At 27.4% G+C, this 25,685-nt stretch overlaps 2 protein-coding genes across 2 annotated transcripts in view; one reads left to right on the top strand and one right to left on the bottom strand.

Moving 5' to 3' along the window:
* The first annotated feature begins 343 nt into the window (after positions 1-343).
* Positions 344-4,271, top strand: LOC132949258 (uncharacterized). The gene is made up of 2 exons (XM_061020046.1): positions 344-535; positions 3,186-4,271. Exons 1-2 carry the CDS (start codon positions 533-535, stop codon positions 3,588-3,590), a joined length of 408 nt encoding a protein of 135 aa, XP_060876029.1. The 5' UTR covers positions 344-532; the 3' UTR covers positions 3,591-4,271.
* Positions 4,272-9,291: 5,020 nt separating this feature from the next.
* LOC132948363 (choline O-acetyltransferase) overlaps positions 9,292-25,685 on the bottom strand; it is a 34,967-nt gene continuing 18,573 nt past the window's right edge. The window contains exons 3-10 of the mRNA XM_061018793.1: positions 22,369-22,557; positions 15,368-15,543; positions 15,085-15,265; positions 14,602-15,015; positions 14,306-14,529; positions 12,739-12,922; positions 10,621-10,815; positions 9,292-9,498 (exon numbers count right to left, since the gene is read on the bottom strand). Of these exons, the coding sequence (XP_060874776.1) occupies positions 9,292-9,498; positions 10,621-10,815; positions 12,739-12,922; positions 14,306-14,529; positions 14,602-15,015; positions 15,085-15,265; positions 15,368-15,543; positions 22,369-22,557 (1,770 nt within the window). The remainder of the gene's footprint in view (positions 9,499-10,620; positions 10,816-12,738; positions 12,923-14,305; positions 14,530-14,601; positions 15,016-15,084; positions 15,266-15,367; positions 15,544-22,368; positions 22,558-25,685) is intronic.

The raw sequence follows: 25,685 nt of genomic DNA on the forward strand, positions 1-25,685 counted from the left end.
ATATTTATCTCGTAAATATTTTTTTTATTATTTTTAAACAATTGGCTAAGCGATACATATTAAGTAATGCTTCCATGTTTTTCCTATGACGTTTGTCATGTTCATAAACATAATAATAGTACCTATATAATTTATGTTAATCGGGCATTCGTGTGTTTAATGCGCCGTGTTTATTGACGAGTGAAGATCACTCCAACTGTTATATTATTATACAGTAGGTATATACCTAGGTACTGGATTTATAAACTCGATAAATGTAGGAGGGGATTTGAGACGTACCCTTCCTACCTACCTGCCTACCTACCATTCCAGAAAATAATAACGTATATAATATTCTGTTTGCTAAACATCAGTTCACAAATTCTTAAAACCCGTCAGTGGTCAATGTTTACCGATTAGCATTACTTACATCGCAGTAAACGGTCGTTGCATTGTGCCTATAATAATTTCCCGATATTTTTCAAAAATCGACATACAATACTCAAATATTTATTGCTCATTTGGAGGATTTTTTGAGACAATCTGCGGAAAAATGGTAAATATCTTTTTCATTTTAAAAAATACATCGCAAAATATAGCTGTAAACGTTCAATATTATCATATTCGATTCAGTTGAGTTAAGAGAGGAATATTAATAAACTGAATACATTGAATTATTGCTATTTTAAACAAATATAATACCAAACATTGTTAACTCTCGGGTGAAATGTTTTGATGGGTACCCGGGATTCAAGCCCTCGGGATTTTATCAAAAAGTTAACGAACCTTTTTAAACGAATTGCGTCCGGACGCAATTCATGTTATTTTTTCACCTACAGTTAATTATTATAAGTTCCTAATGTGATATTGCTATAATATAGGTAGGTCAGGCAGAATATAATATCGTTATATAACTCATAAATCATAATCACATATTTATAAGAAAAAAATTGTAATCGTAGAAATATAATATCATAATATAAATCATAAATCATAATCACAATTATAATTTAATTGCGCTATCATAATATAAATCATGAATCATAATCACAATAATAATTTAATTTCTATAAATAGTATTCTTTCTCATAATAGTTTTCTGGGTACTCAAAGTTTTTCTCGACTTCTTATCAATATTATATAGTATCGGTTTAAAAGCTCATAAACATTTGTATGTTTGGGAGATGAGAATCAAAAAAAACATTATATATTTGATACATTTTTAATTTATTATTATTATTTTTGTAAAAAAAAAAATTAATTAAAAATAAATGTTGAAACCACTGGAACCACTAAAAAATGTGCAAGTTCAAAGAGGTTCGTTTACTTGTTTTGGTACACAATTCGTGTGCACCCCCTATAATATGGTATTTGGGTCACTATTTTAAACGATTTTGATTATTAAATCTTTTAAGCAGTAGTTGAAAACTAGAAGTTTATATTAAAATTAGAAGCGTAGGTACAAATAAAGCCAGAAAATGAATTTTAATTCGAAAGAATTATATTCTTAATAAAATTAAAAATACTAAGGAGGGAAAACACCAGATTTTAATTTGTAAAATTTGTATCGCATTACTAAGAATAATAATTGTATTTTTAAGAAATTGAAAAAAAAAAAATAATAATTTGACTAATTTTATGTACGTATTTTATGTAACTACCTATATTTTTATATTTATTCAAAAAAAAAAAATGTTAAAACTGTATAGGGATTAATTAATAAAATGTTATAACATATTCGTAAATTTTTGTATTACACATTTATGGCCTGATCCCCAAGTACCTAATAAAATATAAGCAGTGTGGCCCAATTACCGACCATACGATTTGATAAGCCTAAACAATTATAATTTATCTAAGAGATTCAAAGGTTAGTATTTTAATTATGTAAATGTTGTTTTTGAATTGTTATTTAGGTATCATTTATGATTTATTTTTAAATAAGTACCAATTTAATGAGTATTACAGAACAATAATAAATACAGTTTTCAGATGAATAAATTAATTTTGAATATTATGTAAATATCGTATACGACACATATAATGCAGCTCAATGTTTGTGGAGATAAATATTGAAATGTAGAGCAGCCCTTTTATTTTTTAGTCTATTATATGCTCATCCTTACTGCTGAATTTGAATTTAAAGAAAAAAAAGTACTTAATAAAACCGTCCGAGTTCCATATATTGCATCTAATTATAATAATATAGTCATTAGTCATTTATTAGAATTGGCCGGTCTGAGTGGCACGGGCCTATAACATCATGGGCTATACAAATATACAAACAATTAATTTTATATTATACTATTTTTATATAGGTACATTACATTTTAACTTCCAGCTTAATTTTGTATAGCTAAAAAACTAAAAAAAAAAAGGTTCAAATGTTGAAATAATCAATTTGACAATTTTCAGTTGTAATACATTAGTTACAGTTTTGAAGTCGTAAGGATAATGATAACTTTTTAAAAATCGTCCAAACATTTATTTACTATATGAAAAACATATTTTTCATATGAAGAAGAAATTATAATGAAACATAAAGAACAAAAAACAATTTGGGTTTAGTTCAGTTCGCTTCCTCGTAGTGACCTTGGATAATGTTATAGTAGTTGTGTGAATATTGGGACGCACTTGAACGGGTCATCATTATAGGGTCAACATAATATGCGATGAACGATGCAAGTCCGTAGGTACCAATATAGATACTCTGTATAAAATACTTTGCAGTAATGTTAGTATTTTGTTGTCGAACCGGTTATAATTTCTGTTATAGTAATTTATTAACATATCATTTTAGCAGACGTGAATTTATCTTACATTCTTATGATTTCCGTGGTCTGTATTACCAGTACAGTTATAGCATATTATCGGAAAGATTTAAATATGCGAGCAATAATTGTATTATAAAATATGTAGGTAGGTAGTAGATACTTGATTTAGCTGTTTTGAAAACCTATAGCACTATATTATATTATAATATTATACTGGAGACAGAAATAAAAACATTGCTTAGTTCATGACATACTTAACTCTTTCAATCGAAAATGATATTGCGTACTTTGGGCAATTGTCGATGCAGGGACAAATACAATAATTCAGTTGAATGAAAGTTGTCTGACTTTTAAAACTCCTGATCCTAACCAGTCCTGTTAGGACCTACCTTATAGATATATTTCTATTGTTGTTTTTAAAAAAAATTTCAGAGTGTACTACGTCTGTCAATCGTTTTTGCAGTATTAACTTGCATATGGGCCCAAAAGCCGTTTTATGCATCCAGCAATAATCAGTATCCAAGCGTCTTACCCCAAAATCTACCACCAAGTAATTCAGATGTGGGGAACAGGATTGGCGAAAACTCCACGCCTGACCCATTCCTGGGTTCGGAAAAGCAGCCGATATACAACGTGGAAAAAGAACTGGTTGATAGAATATCAAGCCAGTATCCCAGAGACAAGCAACCGTTTTGGTATGTGAATGCTGCACAGCTGGACAGCATCAGGTACCAACAGCAACCGGTGGTACAACCAGCTGTACAACCGGCCGTACAACCGACTGTACAACCGACGAGGCGTCAACTAGTAAACGTTCAACAACAACAGCGCAATTGACATTTTCCATCAGGAAAAGCGTCACGAGAACGCTATATTATTATAAAATATTATATTCACCATATTATTATCACAAATCTTAACGTCTCTGAACATTAGAAATTGATTCAGGAAGTAGTTAAATATAATAATAATAGGATTATATTATATTGCCAAAAGAGTTTATAACTTATCTAGACAGTTAGGTTCTATCGATTCATTTATCATTTAATAATGTATGATGATTAATGAATTACAAAAAATGATTTCGATTCTAGTGTAATTTAAAATATTTACACCTATCCAAATACACAGTTTCGTCGATCATTTTTAACTAAGTAAATATATGTTACTAACGTAATTAGGTAAATCGTTTTTTAATTTATGTGTTGTTTACAATTTCAAATATACTATGGAACTTAACTGATATACACTTTTATTTTGAAAATACATTTTTAAAAGTGTTTATTTCTCGTGAAAAAATGTAAAATTATCAAATTCAAATAAGTATTGCGACTTTGATTAGCTATAATATATATAATAAAATAAGACATTAGTAAATAGGAATAATGTCTAACAACTTTGTATCAACGTCATTGTAAAAGTATTATTTAATAATTTATCTTTCTTGTATACCTACCTACTAAATATAATATTTAGTATTTAATTTTTTTATCTCAAGTAATAAATTATATTGTTTTATTTTGTATTCTATTTTTGTACTTCAGCAATACGAACGATAAACGACATTAATGAGGGCTTGGAATGTAAAAGAAAAAATGTGCACAATTTTATGAAATTGATGAATTAAAACTAAATGCCTCAATAAAAAACCAAATTTTCACCATAAAAGAGAAAAAAACTGAACGAAGAAATATCTTTATTTGTAATTATGTAATTCACTTATATACGAAAAAAGTTATTAATTTTCTAATATCCATTATTTGTATGTCTTTTATAAACTTGACTAACTGTTTTTGCAAATGTGATATTGAAAAATAAAAACGATATTTTTCAGTAAAAGTTATTTTCTTTTTCTGGGGTAAATTTTGGTTTCTTTTAAATATCATCAGCTGTAACCTTTTTAGAGGTTCTGTATAATTCTGTATAATTTTGTAATCATACGCAACAACTATCAATGGTCCTATGGGAGTATCACTTATTAGTTATTATATTTAGTAGTTGTATATTTGTATACATATTATTTGTGGTAGGTACTCTTAATTTGTATTCAAATATGTTAAAATTTTTGAATTTTGTTAAAGTCATAAAAATAGCCTATCTTTATGAAACCCCTTCAAAAGCGAATGTGGACTGTTCACAATAATATGTCAAGTATATGTGTTTTTTTTTAGTACTTTTTAAATTTTGCATTCTTCCGTCTCTATGCATATCAATATAGGTATTTAAACACACCTAAAGTCCAAACACTACCATCACACCAACTAATTTACATCAGAATGATCGCTCAGAGCTTATCGCACAATAAAAATAATATAATTACTATGGATAATATGGTATTGAGTTAATCCCCCTCTAGAAGTATAAGTAATAAGTATATAGGGTATGGATTGTGGATAATAATAGAGTCTGGAATGCATGGAAATTCAGTGTTAAAATTTATATTTTAGAGCAATCACTAAATAAAATTACTACTTAATATATTTAGATTTATTTTGATGTATATATTATAATTTAATGCATTCATGATTTTTTGATATCAGAATATCACATATTTCACGAAACACGTATTTTTTTCACCATAAAATAATAAATTTATATGTAAAACACTGGAGAAACTGCTGATTAATTAAAATTTTTACACTTGAAACAATATAGCTTGTAAACAGCATTGGACCTTTTTCTTAATTTTTAACATAGATATGATTTTGGGCTGGGTGCAACGATGACCAAAAACAAGTAACAACAATACTATATTGTAGGGTGTTTATGTGTAGGTTCCATTAAACGAATAAGTAATTATTGGCAATAAGTTAATTATTATTTATCAAGCACGTAAATCGTTTCACATTTGTGTACAACACTTGGTACTCGAATATTAAAAAATAAAAAAGGTCGACCTTAGTCTTGGAAAATATGGCGTTGTTTGAAATTATTAAACAGAACCTATCTGGTGTGGAGTGACCCTCGTCCGTCAATCCGTAAACAAATAATATTACTATAATTAACTAGTAATGACTACTTATGAATAATTCAATTTAAATGTTTTGAATAATAATGGTCATTACTGATTATACTTATTGATTCATATTAAAGATAATTTAAGTTAATTAAGTGTTCATTAATTTATATTTTTTTAAATTAAAATTAACTATATTCCATTATTGCTATATACTATAAATTATAATAATAATAAGTTGTACAACTGATGAAATTTAACTTTGGTATCATATTATTCAATAAAATTTGTATAAAATAAAAAAAATCTTTAAAATTTGTCTAAAAGAACGTATATACAGTTGGGGTGTTCCATTAATTAAAACAATTAGTAAACGGGTACTCTCAAAAATCAAAATATAAAAAAAATTGATGAGCAGAAGATTCTCCTGCAGCGCTTCTTCTAGGTACCTAATTCAAGCACTACCACGAGTACGTGCTTGTTTTAATTCAGCATGTAGAATACTATGAAGTATGAAGTTATATGAAAAAAAAAACTCCAAATATTTGTGACTGATACGATTATTTTATTGTTATCTAATTGATTATAATCATTTATTTTTGTATAGTTACAATTCTAAAGCGTATTAATAGATTTTTTATTCAAGCACAAAAGAGGATCGGACTGGACAACAATGAAGTTTACAGATCAATGCATCATACTTACAGTTGGACAATTTATCAAAACAGCCAAGTGCATTCAATATTTTTGTTCATTAATATATTAATACTTCTACCTAATGTTTTATTATTATGGTTTTAACGGTATCTAACAGTGTACATTATATTATTAAGGTATTGACGGTATTAAGTATAATTAAATCGTCTGTAACTCTAAAGAGATTGCGTCAAAGTTAAAGCAGAATAATAACGAAATGTTTGAACATTATTTGTGCTTACAAACAGCCAACAGGGGTATGCAATAAGTACGCCACTGTAGTATTAATTAATCGAATACTTTTATATACTGCCCATATTTGTCCCCTCCAAGAACCTTTGAAAGAACTCATAATAAATTTGAAATTTCTTCCGAATAGTTATACATTTTATAGTTTTATATTATTTTTAATTTTGTCATGAGAGATACTGATTAAATAATTTTAACTTTGTTAGTATTAGTAACTAGTTAGGTTTTAGATTTATACGTCATTTTATGAAGATTTAAAAGTTGTAAACTGTTTTTTTTTAAAACAGGTAATAATGGCCTAGGCCCTAGGATAAAGATATTGAACAAGTCCAAAATCAGTAAAAGAGGACTTATAATCTTTAGCTGATAAACATATTTTTTTTCAGATACAAACAAAATGTTATACTACAATAGTTTAATGACAATATTTGAAAATTGTGATTTTATTAGGTACTCAGCTTTTTTTTTATAACGGAAAGGGCCCAATTATCTGTAATGTATAACTATCCGAAATAAAGTCTGAGCTCGTCTATGTTATGTTGCATACTATCATTGGTAATAGCCAACAGGTATATTATGTTAATTAATTTAGACATTATACCTAAATATTGTTATTAAGTAGATCATATATTAATATATTATATAGTTATCTATATAGGTACTATGCTCCTAAATCGTAAATTATTCATACATATGAAATATCGGGTATTTATGTTGTATTATCGTTAAATGGGCGCGAACACTGTGAACCGTATATTATAGTCCTTAATAATATTATAAACCAACTGATCTTTACACGGAATACCTACTAATATATTATGCCACTTAAAGCCAGTCCGGTCCTATTAAAAGAAACATACTCAATAAGAATCGTATTATTTTGTATGCGTATAGTATAAACAACAAGAAACATTCGAATAATAAGTAATAACATTGATAGGTACCTATATAAGAATAAATTGCATAGGTAAAGTTTAAAAGTTTGAACACATAACAAATAAATAACTATCGTCTATAGAATACAGATACTTTACATATAAATTGTATAAACTATGTCAATATAGGTATAGTAACACTATTATATTCTAACTACTTAACTAGGAGGTATATTGTAAATATTAAAAAAAAAACAACATATAGGTAATATAACAACGAAGAGAGTGAATAAATATTTTATACATAATTTATTATTTAGTACGATTTACCTTTTAAGAGTAAATGTACAAAATAACATTATTATGGTAATACATTTTTAAAATCGTAATTTGATAAAAATTTAATAACATTTAAACATAATAGTGAATAATAAGTATACTTATCTAGGTACTTAATAACAATAATAACTTATTTCAATTTCACAAAAACTATTTCCAATAGTATAAATAATGTTATAGGTAATTCTAATGATATGTAAATGTTATACAATTGATATGTATCAAGTTAACTGAATTGTTGATTCAATTTAGGAATGATCTTATTCTGATATAATTTAATGATTAATGATATGTAATTTTCAAACAATTTATGTTTATAACAAGTTAACATAATTCTTATTTAATTATAGGGATGACCTTATTGTGATATAATGTAGTTAATGATATGTAAATTTCAAACAATTGATATGTATTAAGTTAACATAATATTATGAATTAATCACGGAAAGTATGAATGATATTGTAAAGATACTTATACTTAAATTAAATTGATATATATTTTTTTTGTAGACTTAGTCAAAACAATATTAGTCTCAATGATTACAGAAAATTTAATTGATATATTAAGTATAATTTTATGTGTAGATAACTGTAGGTACCTACTTCTCAAGGTAATTATTTTAAGTGTAATTGTTGATCACTACAGTGTGGATATTCTCATAAATATTAAACCTTGGTATTGTTCAGGAATACAATTGCTGCTAAACTATTTGAGCTAGTGGTAGTAAATAAAGTAAATATACATATAAAAAAAAAATAACAAATAACATTAGATAAATAGCAATAATATGACTAGGTAGTTAGTTTCTTAACTATATTATAATGAATATAGTTTAAAATATTTAACGTAAATAATAATATTAAACATGTAGGTAGTCGTCAACAATAATATAATTTTCAATTTAGTATTAAAATAAAATTATATCAGACTACTATAAACGTTTTAAAAAAATTATTTATAAACTTGTTTTTTAAATACCTACATTATGAGAATCCATGTTCTTAATTTTATATTTTAATAATTCAATCATGCCTAAAATCACTTGAAACATAACGAGTCCATAAATAGTAACGATACAGTATAATTAATATAACGAAAAAAATAAATTTTAGAGTTATAAGTTTTAAAAAAATCAGTAACATTATAAATAAATAAATAAATAAATAAAACAATAACGAGTGCTTATAAACTTTAGGTTAGTTTTTGACGTGGTAGAATATGAATAAATTTATAACGACGCAATGCACTGTAATGCATTCGATAAATGGTTTAGTGTTTGGTAACTAAAAATTTCAAAGTGAAAAGTACAATTGTACAAATATAATATTGAACTTATTTTATCACTCAAAGATATGTATATGGTACTAAAGATAAGATGAGAAAATTCCAAATACGGATGCAAACAGTATGAACAATGTTGACTTAATTTCTTTTCATGTATATCATTTTCTGCATTGTCATCAAACTTTGTTCTAGAGCCACAGTAAAAGCATTGTTGTTTGTGGTTTTAGATGATTTGAACGAAGATACACAGAATACCAAAGAATTGCTTTGGGGATTATAGGAAACGCCATAGCCGTCCGGCACAACTGGTCCATAGCCCATGAAACTGTCCGTGGAAGTTAATAGCTACAATAAATAAAAACACAAAACAATAGGTACATTAGATTATGGTAGGCACCTAGATAAAACCCAAACATATGAATTAAATATGTATCCTACATACAAATATCGGCAATAAACAAATTACAAAGTATGTACAATTTATGTTTATGATATATAATATAGTCACTATATTGCGTTAAATAATATTAATTGTATACCTATTAAAAAATAATTGACATTTTTCGAGTAGAGTATACTAAGCAAAAAAATAAAAATACGAGTAAATTAGGTGGTAAAAACCAGATAATACCTATGCTTTGTTGGTTAGGTATCATCAATAATCAATAGCTATCATCAATATGCAACTGGTTTTATTATTTAGGTTCTGTAGTGAATCGATAAATTAATTTGTGCTGTACGTACAATAATATTTTATTTTATGTAATTTAGCCATTTATTGTAGGTAGGATATTATTAGGTGTGTTTCATATTTGTAAGTTATCTAAGCGATATAAGCTACTGACGAATTGCAAACAAATATTGAAATGTATGGCACACCCAATTTTAATAAAATCGATTTTGGTTATTGTATTGTAATAACCCATTTTTTATGAAGCATTACTTATTTCAATTGATGGGAAATCATTTTCAAATATTATGAACATTTCCTAGCTAAATATATTATAATAAAATATATCAGCTACTTTGACAATATTTGTTTCGAGTTATTATAACTTAAGATTTTAAATCTATAATATATATAACATTTGATTTCGAGTTCATTTTTATGTTATTCCATTGATACTTGTGTAATAATCAACACTTTTCAAAAACCTAACCACTAAAACTAATGTGATTAGAACTCATCCTATAACAGAGATGTATGAAAGGAGTTAGATTTGGCGAAAAAAAATAGCTTACGTTTAATATTGGTAGGAGGTAAATTATAGTTACATTTTGTACCATAAATTATTGTCATTCTAATTGATGTTTAATTAATTAATGTTTCTCACTTTCGATTACACGGTACACGTATACATTGAGTATAATATAATATAAAATTAATACTCGCAAAAACTTAAAGGTATTATATTATAAATTATAACTAACATATTATATAGGTCTGAAAAATGTAAAACAATTTACTTGACTTGTTGATAATGAAAAATGATTGGCAATTCTAAATGAATCGTCTTCGAATACTGGACACGATATGGCATTTTCTCTTGCTGCTTGTCTTAATCCCAATAAGTGAGAGTCTATCCCCATACCGAGAATATTGTCTATCATGATGTCAGTTTGTTTTTTTACTGCAGTTTCGAAAAGTTGAAGTTTTTCGTTCTAAAATATATATCACGCACAATAGTTAAGTTTAAAACAATATATTTGACTTAATCCTGAACACTTTTTTATCAGAATTTAGTTTTTAAATAGGTATGTGTATAAGTAAATATTCCATGTGTCCACCAAAACAGGGTAGGTAGGCACACAAAAAAAATTAAAATTGTGGCGAACGCACAAAATACATGAGTTAAACAATTGTAAGTCATAGGAATTTAACTTTCATAAAGTCATAAAACTTTATATTCCCACAAACAGAATTCAAAAACATTTTTAGGGTACTGACAATATTGAATAATATAAGCAACTGAATTATAGAGTGTACCCTGCTTTTGTGGACACATGGTATAATTAATGCAATGCCGGGTCTATCTCTAAAAAATGGTTGTCAACATTAAACGATGACCCTAAACATTATTACCTGAACAATTTTACTCTTTCTCTATTTATCTGAAGGTTGAATGCTTTTTTATGTATAAATATCAACGTAGCTTATCGAATTATAAGAGAAATAATATAACATTTTAAAATATTACTTATGACTCGTTATAAGTTATGTTACCACATCATTTTTTTATTAAACCTTAATTATCTTCATTAAACTTATCAAAAAATTAAACGTTGACTGGTACCATTCATCAGTAAATAAAATTAAGTAAAATAATATTGTATACAGTTCTGTTTTTAGATTTATCAAGAATGAGATAATACCTATGTGGCTATGTTGTATGATAATTCCTAATCCTGGTACTATTGTTGAATGACGACTGGAAAATGACCGTTGGACGTTGGTCGATATAAGTCTAGTAGTATTAAAAAGGCAAGGATTGGGTAAAAAAAAGAAAATTTAGACTCGAAGTCTGGGTTGCTAAAGGCCAGTAGAAAGTTAAATTCCTAGAGTTATTACTATTAATAATATTGTACTTGTCTTAACACAAGTTATATATTTTGTTATTAAAGACAAAATAATTTATCTTGTGCCTCTGTTTCTCGATTAGTACTTAGTACATTTGCTTAAACTGTTTAAAGGTTCTAATGTTTTAATTATATTTAGTATAATTTTTATTTTATATCCCACACATACTTAATATTGTGTTTATGCATTATACAGTTTAACTAGATACCTACCTAGCCAATTTGATAAAATGAAATATATTTTTTATTATACTTCTATTTAATAATAATAATTTATTTAAACTCAATTCATATAGGTAACATAGCGGTGCAATGCATATAAGTTTATATAAAGTTTCTTACATGAGTTAATTAGGTACCCGTCTCTTTAAGCAAACTTGTGGCTTATTTAGTAAGAATATACATACATATTAATAATAATGTAATAACTATTAAGTTACTGTTTTATTATGATAAGTAAAAAAATAGTCTTACCTTTTAAAATTTTAAATAAAGTAACTAAATAAAAATATATTTTCTGAAATGAAGGTAGTGTTACCAAATGTACCTATAGCTGTTCAAATAGTATAGTGTACAATGTACTTATTAAAGCTGAACATCGGTTACCTATATATTATTTGTTTTTTTTTATTCAAATTTTGGTATACATAAATATATTAATAATTAATAGCGGGTAGGCTTATACTAATTATTGATATTGATAATTATTATGAAATCTTTAGTTTTATCACTTATGTAAATGTTTATGCATTTAAAAATAATTTGAATTTATTACTCATGATATTGTGCCGTACGGTACCTAACTTTACCCTTTATTAGTGTTTTATTAGCTATATTACAACGGTTGTACTTATATGAAGTTTGATATTTGGTGATGTCACCAGAAGAAAGTTCTTCTCTATCTTTACCCCCATCTCTTTCTCCTCGACAACCTCTCACCGACCCACATATACTTATACATATACAGATGACACCCGGCACTGCAGCGTTTCAGTAGATTATTATTACATCAGTCACTGTATAGTATATCTTCTTTGTGCCTAATATGCCAGTTTCGGTGACGGCAGACTGATTCATTGCCTTAGCCCATTCCAGTGCTTCCACAGTCGCCGCCCGTATACAATCCACTCTACCCAATCGGAAACGTCTGGTGGAGGCGCTCTCATACGTAGCCACCAGTTTACCGTGCAGCCTGTAAACATAGAATCGACCGCAAGGTGGATGATTAATTAAATACAGAGAATACCATAATTTTACAGTTTATTAATTTATGATTTTATAAGATTAATATTTTAAATAAACAAGTGAGCACAAGTCTATTGTTTGTTATGATTTAAAAAAAGAAAAAATAGTTTTATCAGCCAAAATTATGATGTAGGTATAGTTGATAAGCTGTTTGCTGTTATATACTTACTTATGATAGGCTAATTGCATTGCAAGTTGTATGTAGACATCTGGACTGATCTTACAAGATTTTATGAATTCTTTTCCGTATTGAGTAAATCGGAATACATGGAAGTTTAAATTTTTGACTAATCTAAATATTTTATAAACAAATATGAAAAACGTATTACATTTTAAGCATTAATTGTAATAAAAAAGCTTATTTTTCATTCTATATATAACATGTACAACATAGTCTGTTATATATTATTATTATTAATTAGTAAATTAATAAAATAAGCACTATAATATATAAATATTTGTTAGAATATTGTTCGAAATAATGTTTTTAATAAAATTAATATTTATAACATATTTTGCAGGTATGCATCATTTTCTTTATTTAATAATTATTTCATTCCAATAGTCGGTAGTTTTTGATATAACCATACCCGACACGAAACAGAATATAATATTATTTGTTTCTGTCTTCTGAACAGTCCCTACTAAATTACTGATTTATTTAATAATTAATAATTTATTAGGGGAACGGAGTGGTCGAGCAGACTACGGCGTCGGTCCCGACGCATACTGTCGCCGGTTCGAATCTCGACTATGGGCGGCTTTTCTCTCTGGGCAGGCAACTGTCCCCGACCGGACATGGCAGAAACCTAAGGATGCCCAATTTGAAATTCTGCCAAAACCAAACAAACGTGTTTACCAACCTACAAACCTACCAACCTCCCATACAAATAAACAAACAAACAGCTAATTACCGGGCTTAATGACCAATAAAAAAAAAAAAAAACAATAAATAATTTACTGTCAGCAGAAATTTAAAAATATACTCGTCATAAGCTACCTGCAAAGGGACATTTTAAATATTGAGCGATACGAAGTGAAAAAAAGTATTAGTCTCACAATATTTATTTATTTTTTATTATTTTTGTGAACATTTATTTTTTTATTTTTTTTTATAGAATTATTTACAGTGCTCAGAAACTTTTATACAGCCCCCATATTTCTATGCAAAAAAATGAGTCTAGATATAGTTATTACCATATTATATTGAATGTGCATAGAACTATAGTTCTACGAATTTAAACATGGGTCTTAAAATAATATATTATTTTATTTTACTGTGAAAGACGTATGTATTAATAATCAATTTCATAAAATAATAATATCTTACTTGTCCAAAACAGTAGAAGCATCAGCTATGTGTTTTATGAGTTCATTATTAACACTCCATATGAGTTTTTCTGGTTTTTCTGTTGATGTCATTATATCTATTGATTGTTCGTTCAAGTCTTTGGTACTTTTAATCAATTTTTCCATTAATTCAATAACTGCAATTCCTTCAGATGGTGAATGTTCGTAACATAATCCATTTGCACCGTCTCTTCCAATGACCAACTGTATAAATAAAAGTTTTTACAAAAATATATATATTTTTAATTGTATAAGTTATTATTATGTATTGTTTACTTGTATAGTCTTGTCAAACCAGCGGTTGCCAGAACAGTACTCACTACCTCCACCGTGGATCATTTGATGCATCATGTTTGTCTCGTCTCTGTCATTCGATAGTCTATAGCCTTTTGCACCTACTTTACACGTGGAATTAAATTCCAGACCAAGTGGTTCCAAATCGTAATTGATGACAAATAAACAACGCTCGATTAATGCCAAATTATTGCGATTTGAAGCACTTTTCATCAACAACTCCCTGCTATGCGCCCAGTCGTCTCTCTTTTGCGATGTTAAAATGCCCACCGAATATGCACCCGCAGTGCCAGCGGTTTTTTTAGCGTCCATTATAATGTTCAGTAGTTTTGTCACAATTTCTTCTTCAGTTATGGGAGTTGCGTCTTCGCCCGAAGTTAATCGCAACACGTAGAACTTAAGACAATTAAGCACTTACTTAGTAAACAAAAACTATGTTTTACTTTAGACAACAATACGATATACCTGTGACTTGCAAGCAACTATAATGTGAGGTCTTGATAATGTCAAATCTGATTCGAAGTCAACGAGTCGATCCTTAACTAATCCTGGTTCCCTATATGATTTCATTAGTCTATAATACTGTGCCATGCATAACGGTTGTCCTTTTTCTCTGGATGCAGCTTTTTCTACAGGCAGTTCTCGTCTACATCACAAAATTTATGTTTTATAAGTAAATTTATAATTAATTTACGTATTTCATTATTCTATTAAAATCTATATTAGGTATTATGAAAAAAATATTTACTTGTCCAATATACGTTTGAAATTCATCATTTCAACTACAAATCTAGCTGAAAATTTGGCCATCTGCGTCTCTGCCGATAGATTTGGTAATGGTGGAAATACCATTCCGGGATTGGAATTAACTGGCAACGAAGATTGGTTACACAGATACATATCGTGAAGCCACCAATCATACACCTAAAAGCAACTTGTATTCTGTTAATTTTATTATTATTTTAAAAAATAATGATTTCACACATTTTAATTTCCATCGGTCTAGTATAAAACGAATACAAGTTATTAAATTAACTGGACAATGATTTTCAATAAATAGTATGTAATGCCATTGAATGCAACTAATGCGAGAAGATTCCGTTAGTTTCATGTAACTCACTATGTAAGCTTGCCAATTTTTTCTTTTGGGTTTATTATATACCTACATTACACTATGTACACATATTATACTTAGTAAACGTTTTTAATGTTCATTCTAAGTTGGGAAATTCGTCCAAATTTATCATGTCAGCTGTATAAACCCACGCTCAAAAAATATTACATTTATATTCATACAAAATTGGGCTTTTAGAATTAAGTAAAAATCAAAAAATGTGTTTCAATAATACAATTATTATGATCACACGGCGTTCTAAATAGGCTTTTTAGGTACATCATTGTCGTGTGGTCTGTTTCCCCGACATCTTAAAAGTTATAATATAATTATGCAGGTTTGTTAAAAAATAATAAAATGCCAATTAAAATTGGTACTAATTATAAGTGAGTATTATTATAAGTATGGAGAAATTAGTTTAATATATAATGTCGTTTACGATTGAATAAAGTTTCCAATAATAGCTGGGAGTGCAATAATCAGCAACATATAGTTTTATTTTAATGACAAAACAGTACCTAAATTAAATTATAATTTATAAATTAATAATTATTTATTGGTTTATAAAATAGTTTTATTAAAATGTATAAAGTATCTAACAAGTTACTCTGCAAAATTGTATCATGAATTAATTATGTTTCTAATTACTTTTAATTAATTAAATTATCATTAAATAATTATTAATTTTGGTCTATTCCTCTAGTACCGATAGGTTAGGTTAGAAAGTTATGATTTCTAAATAATTAATTACCTATTTAATTATCTTTAAAATAATATTAAAATAACTATATTATATTTGTATAAAACATTAATATGGTTACACTTAAGTATTTAATTATTTTAATGAATACTAGTTTGATAATGTACCTCAAGTATTTTATGATTAATATATTTGTTTTTTATTAGAAATGTATTTTTTTGTTTTTGCCAACCTACCAAACTCAAAATTGTAATGTTTTCATTTTATTACTAATTATTTGGTTTTAAAAATACGACTAAATACCTATCATCATATTGAATAAAACTTACTGAAATCATTATGAAAAATTATGGGTCGACATTTCACCGTAAATTATGTTTCCACAGTAATTATTTACCGTAATTCATATAACGCCATAACGGATACACGGACATCCGACACTCGTACACTTGGTATACTCGTACACAAATACTATAATATGTACTACAATATATACCCTAGACTATTTATGCACTTTCATCGACGTTTTTGTTGTATTATATGTCATCGAGATTAAAATAATTTTTAATAGTAGGCAGGTAATGAATATATTGTTTGATATATTGTTTCATCTATCAATCAGTTGATAATTATTGTTAATTTCTATGTTTAAAAAAAAAATGTTTTTTTGTAATTTTTTTATGTTCTTTTTGAGGTGAATTGTATTGACGTATATTTTAATTTTTAGTATTTTTCACTACAGTGGTTAGTACATTAAGTTTAGTAAATTGTCAACTAACATTCCTTTAATAAAGTGTAACCGAAATTTAAAATTTTTTTTTCTCTATTATTTATTAAAAACTAAATAGCACCACATATTGAAATAACTTTTACTTCAAAACAATGATTAGAATTTTGGTAAATTTTTAATTTATCTCATTCACATTATCGGTAAATATATAATATTATAAAAGATATAATAATAGTATGAACTGTTTTTGTTTAAGCATCATAATAGACTTTTAAGTAAACATTTTACTTTTCACTATTCTTATTAGTTTACAACGATGTATAACTGTATAAGTGTTGTATGTCACTAGCAGTTGTTTTTAAACTTTAATTTTTTTGTGAATGAAGGTAAGTGGAAAAATAAAAGTATCAATGAATTTTGTAAATAGTAGTTTACAATAATTATGGTATGGATCTAGGTATACATAACCAAATAAATTACTAACTTCACATTTTAGTTTATTAAGATGTTTTAGGGGAATTACGTTTTTCGTACAAAAGAATAAATATTTAAAATCTTATTAATAAATTAAATTTTGTTTTTGCGAAAAAGTTTACTTAAATCAGCATTATACCAAATAATATATTTTTCAAATTACTTTAATCGTACCAATTGGCAGTTCTGAATTTTTATTTAGTTATATAGGTTAGGTTAGTATATACCTATGCTTGATTATATATATTTGTGTATAATATTATAATAGTTTTCAGGTAGGCAATCGTCATTCGTTTTATTGTTAGGTATGTATACTTAGTGATTATTATGTATATTTTATAGAAACGAACGGGGAAAATATATTTTGACGGGAAAAAAGAAGAAGGGTAATTTAGCAGCTATAATTCTTTGGAGGCCCTAGGGGCCGTTATAATATATAGGAGCTATATAGACACGAGCAAAGGGGGTGTAATTCGTACGGTACCCACCCGGCGGCGGGGCTAACGCTATTCGGTCATTGGCAGTCGCATCGAGACTGCGTGCCTCCAGCGTGGGCGGTACAGTACATCCGTTCTTCACACACATAATATTATCTAACCTCAAAATATAAATAATAATAATAATAATAATAATAGTAGTAATAATAATAATAATTTAAGGAAAACAATACAGTTATGATCGTTCCGGTAATACTTGTATAATAAATTGCGTGATAAACCTCGGTAATCTTTATTCACGACCAGTCGCCGTACAGTAAAACGCCGCGTGAATTATTCAAAACCAAACCCCGACGACGCCGCCGTACACTTTTGCAAGGGGTTGTTCATTTGTTCGGGTCAAAATAAAATCGTAATCGGAAAAAAGATAAATATTGCACGTTATATTGGGGATAAAGAGATCGAGAAAGAGACAAAAGAAATCGGTATAGATACGTGCACTAGCTCACCTAGGTATCTAAATACGCAGATCTCGGGGATTACTCAAGTAGAAATGTATGTATATAATATATTGCAAACGTCGGCACTAGGATCAACTAACCTTAAATCAAGTTATATCCATGCCACAATGTGGGTGCCGGTGGGAGCTTACGAAAAAACTACCGATAACTTATTGTATACGCGACACTTACACCGAATAGTGTAATAAGAGCTCGTAAAATTATCAATGTGCTCGATCTTCTATGCTCCACTTGTAGGAAGAATAAGAGATGCAGTTCGAATCGTGACTTATCACAACTTGGATAAATGCAATACACTCGTATTTTTTGAGGTGCAAGGGAATATTATCACAAAGCCTATTTTGAGTGCTAGAATAATAAAAATAATAATAAAATTCATTCAGGTTTATAAAGAACTTTGATTCATTGATATTGTGTAATAATTATTGATTATTTCATTTATAAATTATAATATTATTACAATATGCGTGTATACCTGTAATTTCCATGTTATAAAAAAATAGTGAATTTTAAGAAATTCACTGTAAACAATTTATTACTGTTAATGTATGTTCTATATTAAGTATTATGGTTAAATTATTTTACCCACTAAAAATTAGGAAAAATTCTTGTTTAATTGTAAATCACATTTCTCGTTGGATTACTTTCATAATATTATAACTTTAAAGTTTAATGATTAAATATTTAAATGGTTTGTTTTGTTGGTACCTACGTTATGTTTGGAATATGTTGTATTTTAAAAGAAAAATTACTATAATATGATATAGAGTATGGTCTTAAAATTTATAAAAGTTAGCCTAACATTTTTTCTTGGAAGGTTATAAAAATCTTATAAATAATAATTTGAATACGTGACATGTTCAAAGAAACATTACTGTATTAATTATTTAAATAGATCAAAAGCTTATAAAAAATGCCCTGCAGCTAACGATTTTTTAGATTTCTTAGAAATAGGTACCTATAGTATATAAGTGATATAACATGATAACCTTTAGAGCGAAGGTAGACATTTTTAATTAAAAAAATGTATTTTACCGTATTAAAATACTACAGTATTTATTTATGGTTTTGACAGACTTAAACTAAAAATTAAATTGTACAGCCCAACTCATTTATTAATTTATTGAGAATTTCCACGAATTGAACATATTATTTAACCATCAGATAACTTTAACTGTGATATAAAAATAATGAGTTTATCAAGATATCAACGTAGGTAACATTGTTAAACCAATAATCAATGTCACTAATTAGTTGAAATTGAATTACTAATCTGTGTGCAGAGCTTAAATTGTAATAGTATTAGTGATAATAGTTATGAATAGTTATAGATTTTTATTTATAATTTAATATATTGGCAGGGTATAAAATGAAAAAATGTATTAATAATTTCAATATTTCTTTCCTAGTGCTTAAAATTAATTTGATACCTTAACAAAAAATGTTTTTGTCATTATATTATGACTTATAATTATATAAGTACAATCTAATATAAATTTGTATTAGAATTTCACACCGAATTTGGTTATAACGTTATTTTATTATTAAAACTTATTAAGTTGTCTTGGAAAATTCTAAATAAAAAAGCATATCAACGCATGTGTTGTCTAATTTGAGTCTATATCGTTATCATTCGAAAAGTACACAGTACACACAAATAAAAAACATGCAATATTATTTATATTTATATTTTTTTTTCGTTTATTGAGAATAAGTAGTAACTTCTCTGTGTATGATTATATTATATAATATATATAATATTATTTATGTGCAGGTACCTATACCTTTATTTGTGACCATATAAGCTCACGAGGTTTATGATAGGTAAGTCGTAGGTACACCCATGTATGCTCGTCAAAAATACAGAGCCTTGTTAGAGGAGGAGAGGGATACGTAGGTAATGTTTTTGATACATCATCGCCAGTTTGTGAATCATTTGTCACGGTGACAGTGATATGAAGGGCTCGTCGTCTGCAGAACCATTATTGTTATATGCGTCCATTGCGTCCCATCATAATACCATAATATAATAATATTATGATAGGTTATACAGGTAGGTATATATTTTATTATATTATTTACGAACAGTAAAAGATGATTGGTAGTGGCCCGAGGATAAAAAGTAAGCGCCAAAGATAAAAATTAACATATAATTTGCGCCTTAATTAATAGGACCTATCCTCCAAAGATATGTAATAAAAATAAATATAATTTGCACCTGTTATAATTTAAAAACACACAAATATTAAATATATTTAAAAACATTCAAAATCGTCAATAAGACATAATATGTAATCGTAAAAATCTATATGTTTGTTCATTAAATAAAATGCATAAATCGCCTTTATTCGTAATTATATTTTTATAAAATTAATTTTCACCACGGAATAGATTACACGAATGCTTACTACGCATAAGTTTAGGTATTTACAATATAGTATTATCACACAAAAAGTCAGACGCTCTTTCATAGCCAGATTTGTTGATCAAGACTATATAGTACTATACGTTTGTCGTTTTTGAACGATATGTCTAGTTTTGAATTTAATATCTGAAATGAAGCACACTGCGCACGGGTATCTGGGATTTTGGTGCTTTTATACGATACGATTATAGAGACACAATATATGTCATTAAAACATAATTATATTTTTGTGCAATTTTTCACCTTTGGGTTCGTAGCATGATCGCTATATTATAATTGTACACGTACTATAACCTACCTATCTACTTGTATAAGTGCGTGTGTGACCAAATAATTATATTATTATACCTATAAATACGAAAGCATCATTCGATTATTCGAATGTAGGAATCAAAACCGAAATTGATGTTTAACCAATCAACGTTGCAGTGTGAATAAAATTCCCCGTTTATCTCGTTTTTAGAAGGGTTCCCGGCCCGCCGGGAAAACTCATCATAGAGACAGACTCGTCACGTTTTCTACTAATTGGATTTGCTCCCGGAACCGAAAAGTGTATCCCTCTCTGGCGCTCTCCCCAATTCGTGTATGAAAACTCCAGGGCGTTCGTTACTCCATTATTGTTCACGTGATCTGAATTACATATATTTTTACTTTGATATGCTGTAAAATGATTTATACCCTTTTCGACTATCAACTGTTCCAAACCCGAAATATTAATAAAAAATCGTTTAGAACTTTTTATTTTATTATTATTATAAATGTAATATAATGATAGTACCAATAACACAGTGGCGTACCCAGGATTTCTAAAAGGTAAATACACGAGTGGACATCGCACAACTACAGAATAGATGACATTTCATCTATTCTGTAGCACCACAGTAGTATAAAATAGTATCGTGTATTATTGTACGTCAAACTTGGACGGTTTGCACAGTAGTGATTAGCGTGAACGGTAGTTTTGTAACCCTACTACCCTGGCTATAGATAATAATTAATAAATAAAATTGTTATCTATTAGTAACAAACAATTTACACCGCCATATTATACTAATTACATAATATAAGTATATTATCATACGAACTGACGTATACCTATACTCATAAACATACTATTATCCATGGATGTACTGTTATAATAACAATATAAAAATAATACAACCGATATGGGGTGCATCTCGCCAACCCGGTCATGGGCCACTGCCCCCTGAATACGCCACTGCAATAACAGTAATAATAATAATAATAATAATAATAATAATAATAACAATAAAAATTCAACGAGACCTACTCGCATCAGGTTCTATATACTCATACTAAAAATATCGGTATTCTTGATTCAACGTACCCAATTGTCATGTTCTTCTCTGCGTTCGAGTAATATTTCCTGTAACATTGGACCAGGTCCACTCGTGAAGTCTGCCACCAGCTTTCTAGCATGTTCGTATTGTTTTTCATTTAATATTGGTTTCAGCGTTTCCAGATATAGTTTCGTAGTACGTTCCAACAAAGGCACTGGCAGTTTTGGTAGTTTTGTCTGAAAAATAAAAATGTATGAAGTAGGTACGCAATTAATAAACATTTTCTACTGCGAGTCAAATATATAAATCAATTTTTAATTTTTTTTTATTTCTGTATACCTAATACGTATAAAAAAAAAATAATAATATTACTATATTTTTTAAATCCAATCTTTGTTGTGTTAAGTTCACTTGGAGAGGATAGAGATATACAATTAATGCAATAATATATTTTTATACGTAATACCTAATATTATGAAAAGTAGATACGTCAGTTATAACAATATGGATGTTTTTTTTTTTAAATTGACATATTTTAACACATTTTTTTATAGTAGGTATAAAAAATTGTTTTTATTATTATGTTTTTTTACGTTAGTAACTATTATATTGTGCGTATGATCCGCGTGTTCTTGGTCATAATTCGATTGTTTTTTGATACGGTTGAAGAATAAAGTAAGTTTAATTTTCTAGTCACTGTTATTTTTTTCTTCTGAATGTTTTCGTTTAATCATAAAACTCCCCAGGGCAGGTTTTTCCGCCGCAGCAGACTAATAGAAGACACGTGGTGGCGCATCCCACGGTAGCAAACAAAAACCGCCTTCGTCAAACAAAGAGTCCATTCCCCAAAATAAATTCCATTAATTTTGATTACAAACACAGTAAAGTGTACAGGTTCAGGTAGACGCCATGTCATAAATCATATATTCCCAAATGATAGTTGAGAATAAATTGAATCACTCTAATAATATTCTTAATCATATTAAAAATGAATCATTCGTTTAATAAAATATTGCATATAATTGTTTTTTTATTTGTGTACCTACACTTTAATAAAGAATATTTATTCATTAATATATTAATTAGGTACTAATAATTATCATTGCTAAGTAAAAATGATAATATAGTTGCTAGTATTTAACAACATTATATTTTATTTTATATTATAATGTAATTAATTAAGAATTTTAAATAAAAATCATGTGTTTCGATACAATTGAATGTGGAAATATTTAGTTGGAAACATTAGCATAAATGAATAGATATTGAATAAAATAGAATTTAAAATATTTATACAGCGTGCCTCACAAGTCACGACGTTTGTTATCACCGATGACTTTTTTGGATTCACTGTACTATACAAAGTGTTTCACCAAGCATGCTCACCCCATATTTTCCTCTAATAATAAATCTATTAAAATTCTGATCTTTGGAATTTAAAACGTACTTATAAAGACCATATTTTAAATTTCTTGAGATATTTTGTAATAAAGAATGTCCTGTGGTGATTCAAAGTTCGGTTTTTTTAATGAAAACCTCCCTTTTTACTTAGTAGATAATTTTTTCTCAGTTATTAAAATGTTTCTACTTAGGATATTAGGTATATATTATGTAGGGTAGTCCTTAAAAATGGTTTAAAATTAAAAAATGTATAAAATAGATGTATTATTGGATATTTGAATTTTGAACCCAAATTTATAATCTAATATTTATTATATACTTGGACCATTTTTACAAATTATAAAGCTTGATAGATTAATATTAATTACTAATATTTTCAAACCGCTATAGATTTTATATTATCTTCCAAACCCATTATTATGGACCTATTATCTTTACTACACAAAATAAATCACTCAAAAAATACTACATAGTTTGAATTTTGATTTTGATACAACAAATTTTGTCAACATTTTCACAACAATTTTATCTACTAAATAATGTACAGTAGAAAAGGGAAGTTTTCATTTGAAAAACAGAAACTTTTAACTCCACAAGACATTCCTTAAGTAGGTAGTAAAAAAATATCTAGAATTTTAATATACAACAGGTATTAAATTAAAATTAACAATTCCAAAAATCATATTTTTAATAACTGCATTATTGAAGAAAAAGGTAGGGAGCATGTTTGGAGAATCATCCTATATAAACCGATTTTCTTTTAAAAACATATTTCTTATGTGATGTTATTTATTTGTTTTAAAATTTAAAATTTTTACTACAGTATAGAATCACGTCAAAGTGAACAACTTGAAATATTAGTTCTTAATGTTTTTATCAATGTATTTTGTCTGTACCTATAACTTACACTGACTTACGAATTCCTGTCACTCATTCACAACAATGATTTACCCAATATGCTAACTAGGTACTACAAAGAATAGGTACATTTTTAACGTAGGATTCAAAACTTTATAAGTACCTACCTATATGTACAAAAAGTAGTAAAGTCAGAAATTATTCAAGACATACAAATTGCTATTTATATATTCATAAACTTTCATTATATTGTATATTGTCTAGTAAAATATTTCATTAACAAGTTTGAACATGTTTGAATGTAAGTTCATTCACCACTTTTTAAAATATATATATTTTTTTATCTTAATATTTATACATTTAAAGTAACACTTTCAAGAATTTACAAAATGCCATGAATATTTTAATACAATAGTATCATATACTGTAGCCAGTGTTTAAATTGGAAAAATGTAGTAAAAGAACGTAGAAATTCATATGAAAAAATAGCGTTATTATACTTCTATACTATGTAATAATATTATAGGTATATGTACTATGCAGTTCGTATAGCTCATATAAATACACGAATATGATATACTTACATTTTATGAAAAAATGTAAAGAGTTTTTCTCATATCTAATAGATTTTATTGGTCATTGGAAAATGAATACATAAAAAAAAATTGTTCACCTAAATCTAATAGTTAATTTGAAGTACTTAATAAATGTTAACGTAATAGGTATTATACATTGTTACAAATAATTCAGACACAAATCTAGTCTCTTCTTACGAAAAGTATACTTATTGTACAAAAATAGTAGGTATACAAGTAGGTATTCAAGACTCATATTATATTTTGATCTATTTTTAATCCCAACTTAAATTATGTGTTTTTTTTTTTTTTTTAAGATTTTTTGGATCTCTATTTCATTGAGTGTATTCTCCATTGAATAGGAATGGAAATATTTATCAATAATGAGGTATTGATTTATATATCAGATTTTTTATCGGATATTAACAATATTTTGCGGTTAGTTGATGTGTGACATGGTTATATTTAATTAAATACATTTAATGTAATCAAATAGATTGGTCGGTTTATCTAACGTGCAATTATTTCAC

Source organism: Metopolophium dirhodum, chromosome 7 (assembly GCF_019925205.1).
Source record: "Metopolophium dirhodum isolate CAU chromosome 7, ASM1992520v1, whole genome shotgun sequence".
Taxonomy (NCBI): Eukaryota; Metazoa; Arthropoda; class Insecta; order Hemiptera; family Aphididae; genus Metopolophium; species Metopolophium dirhodum.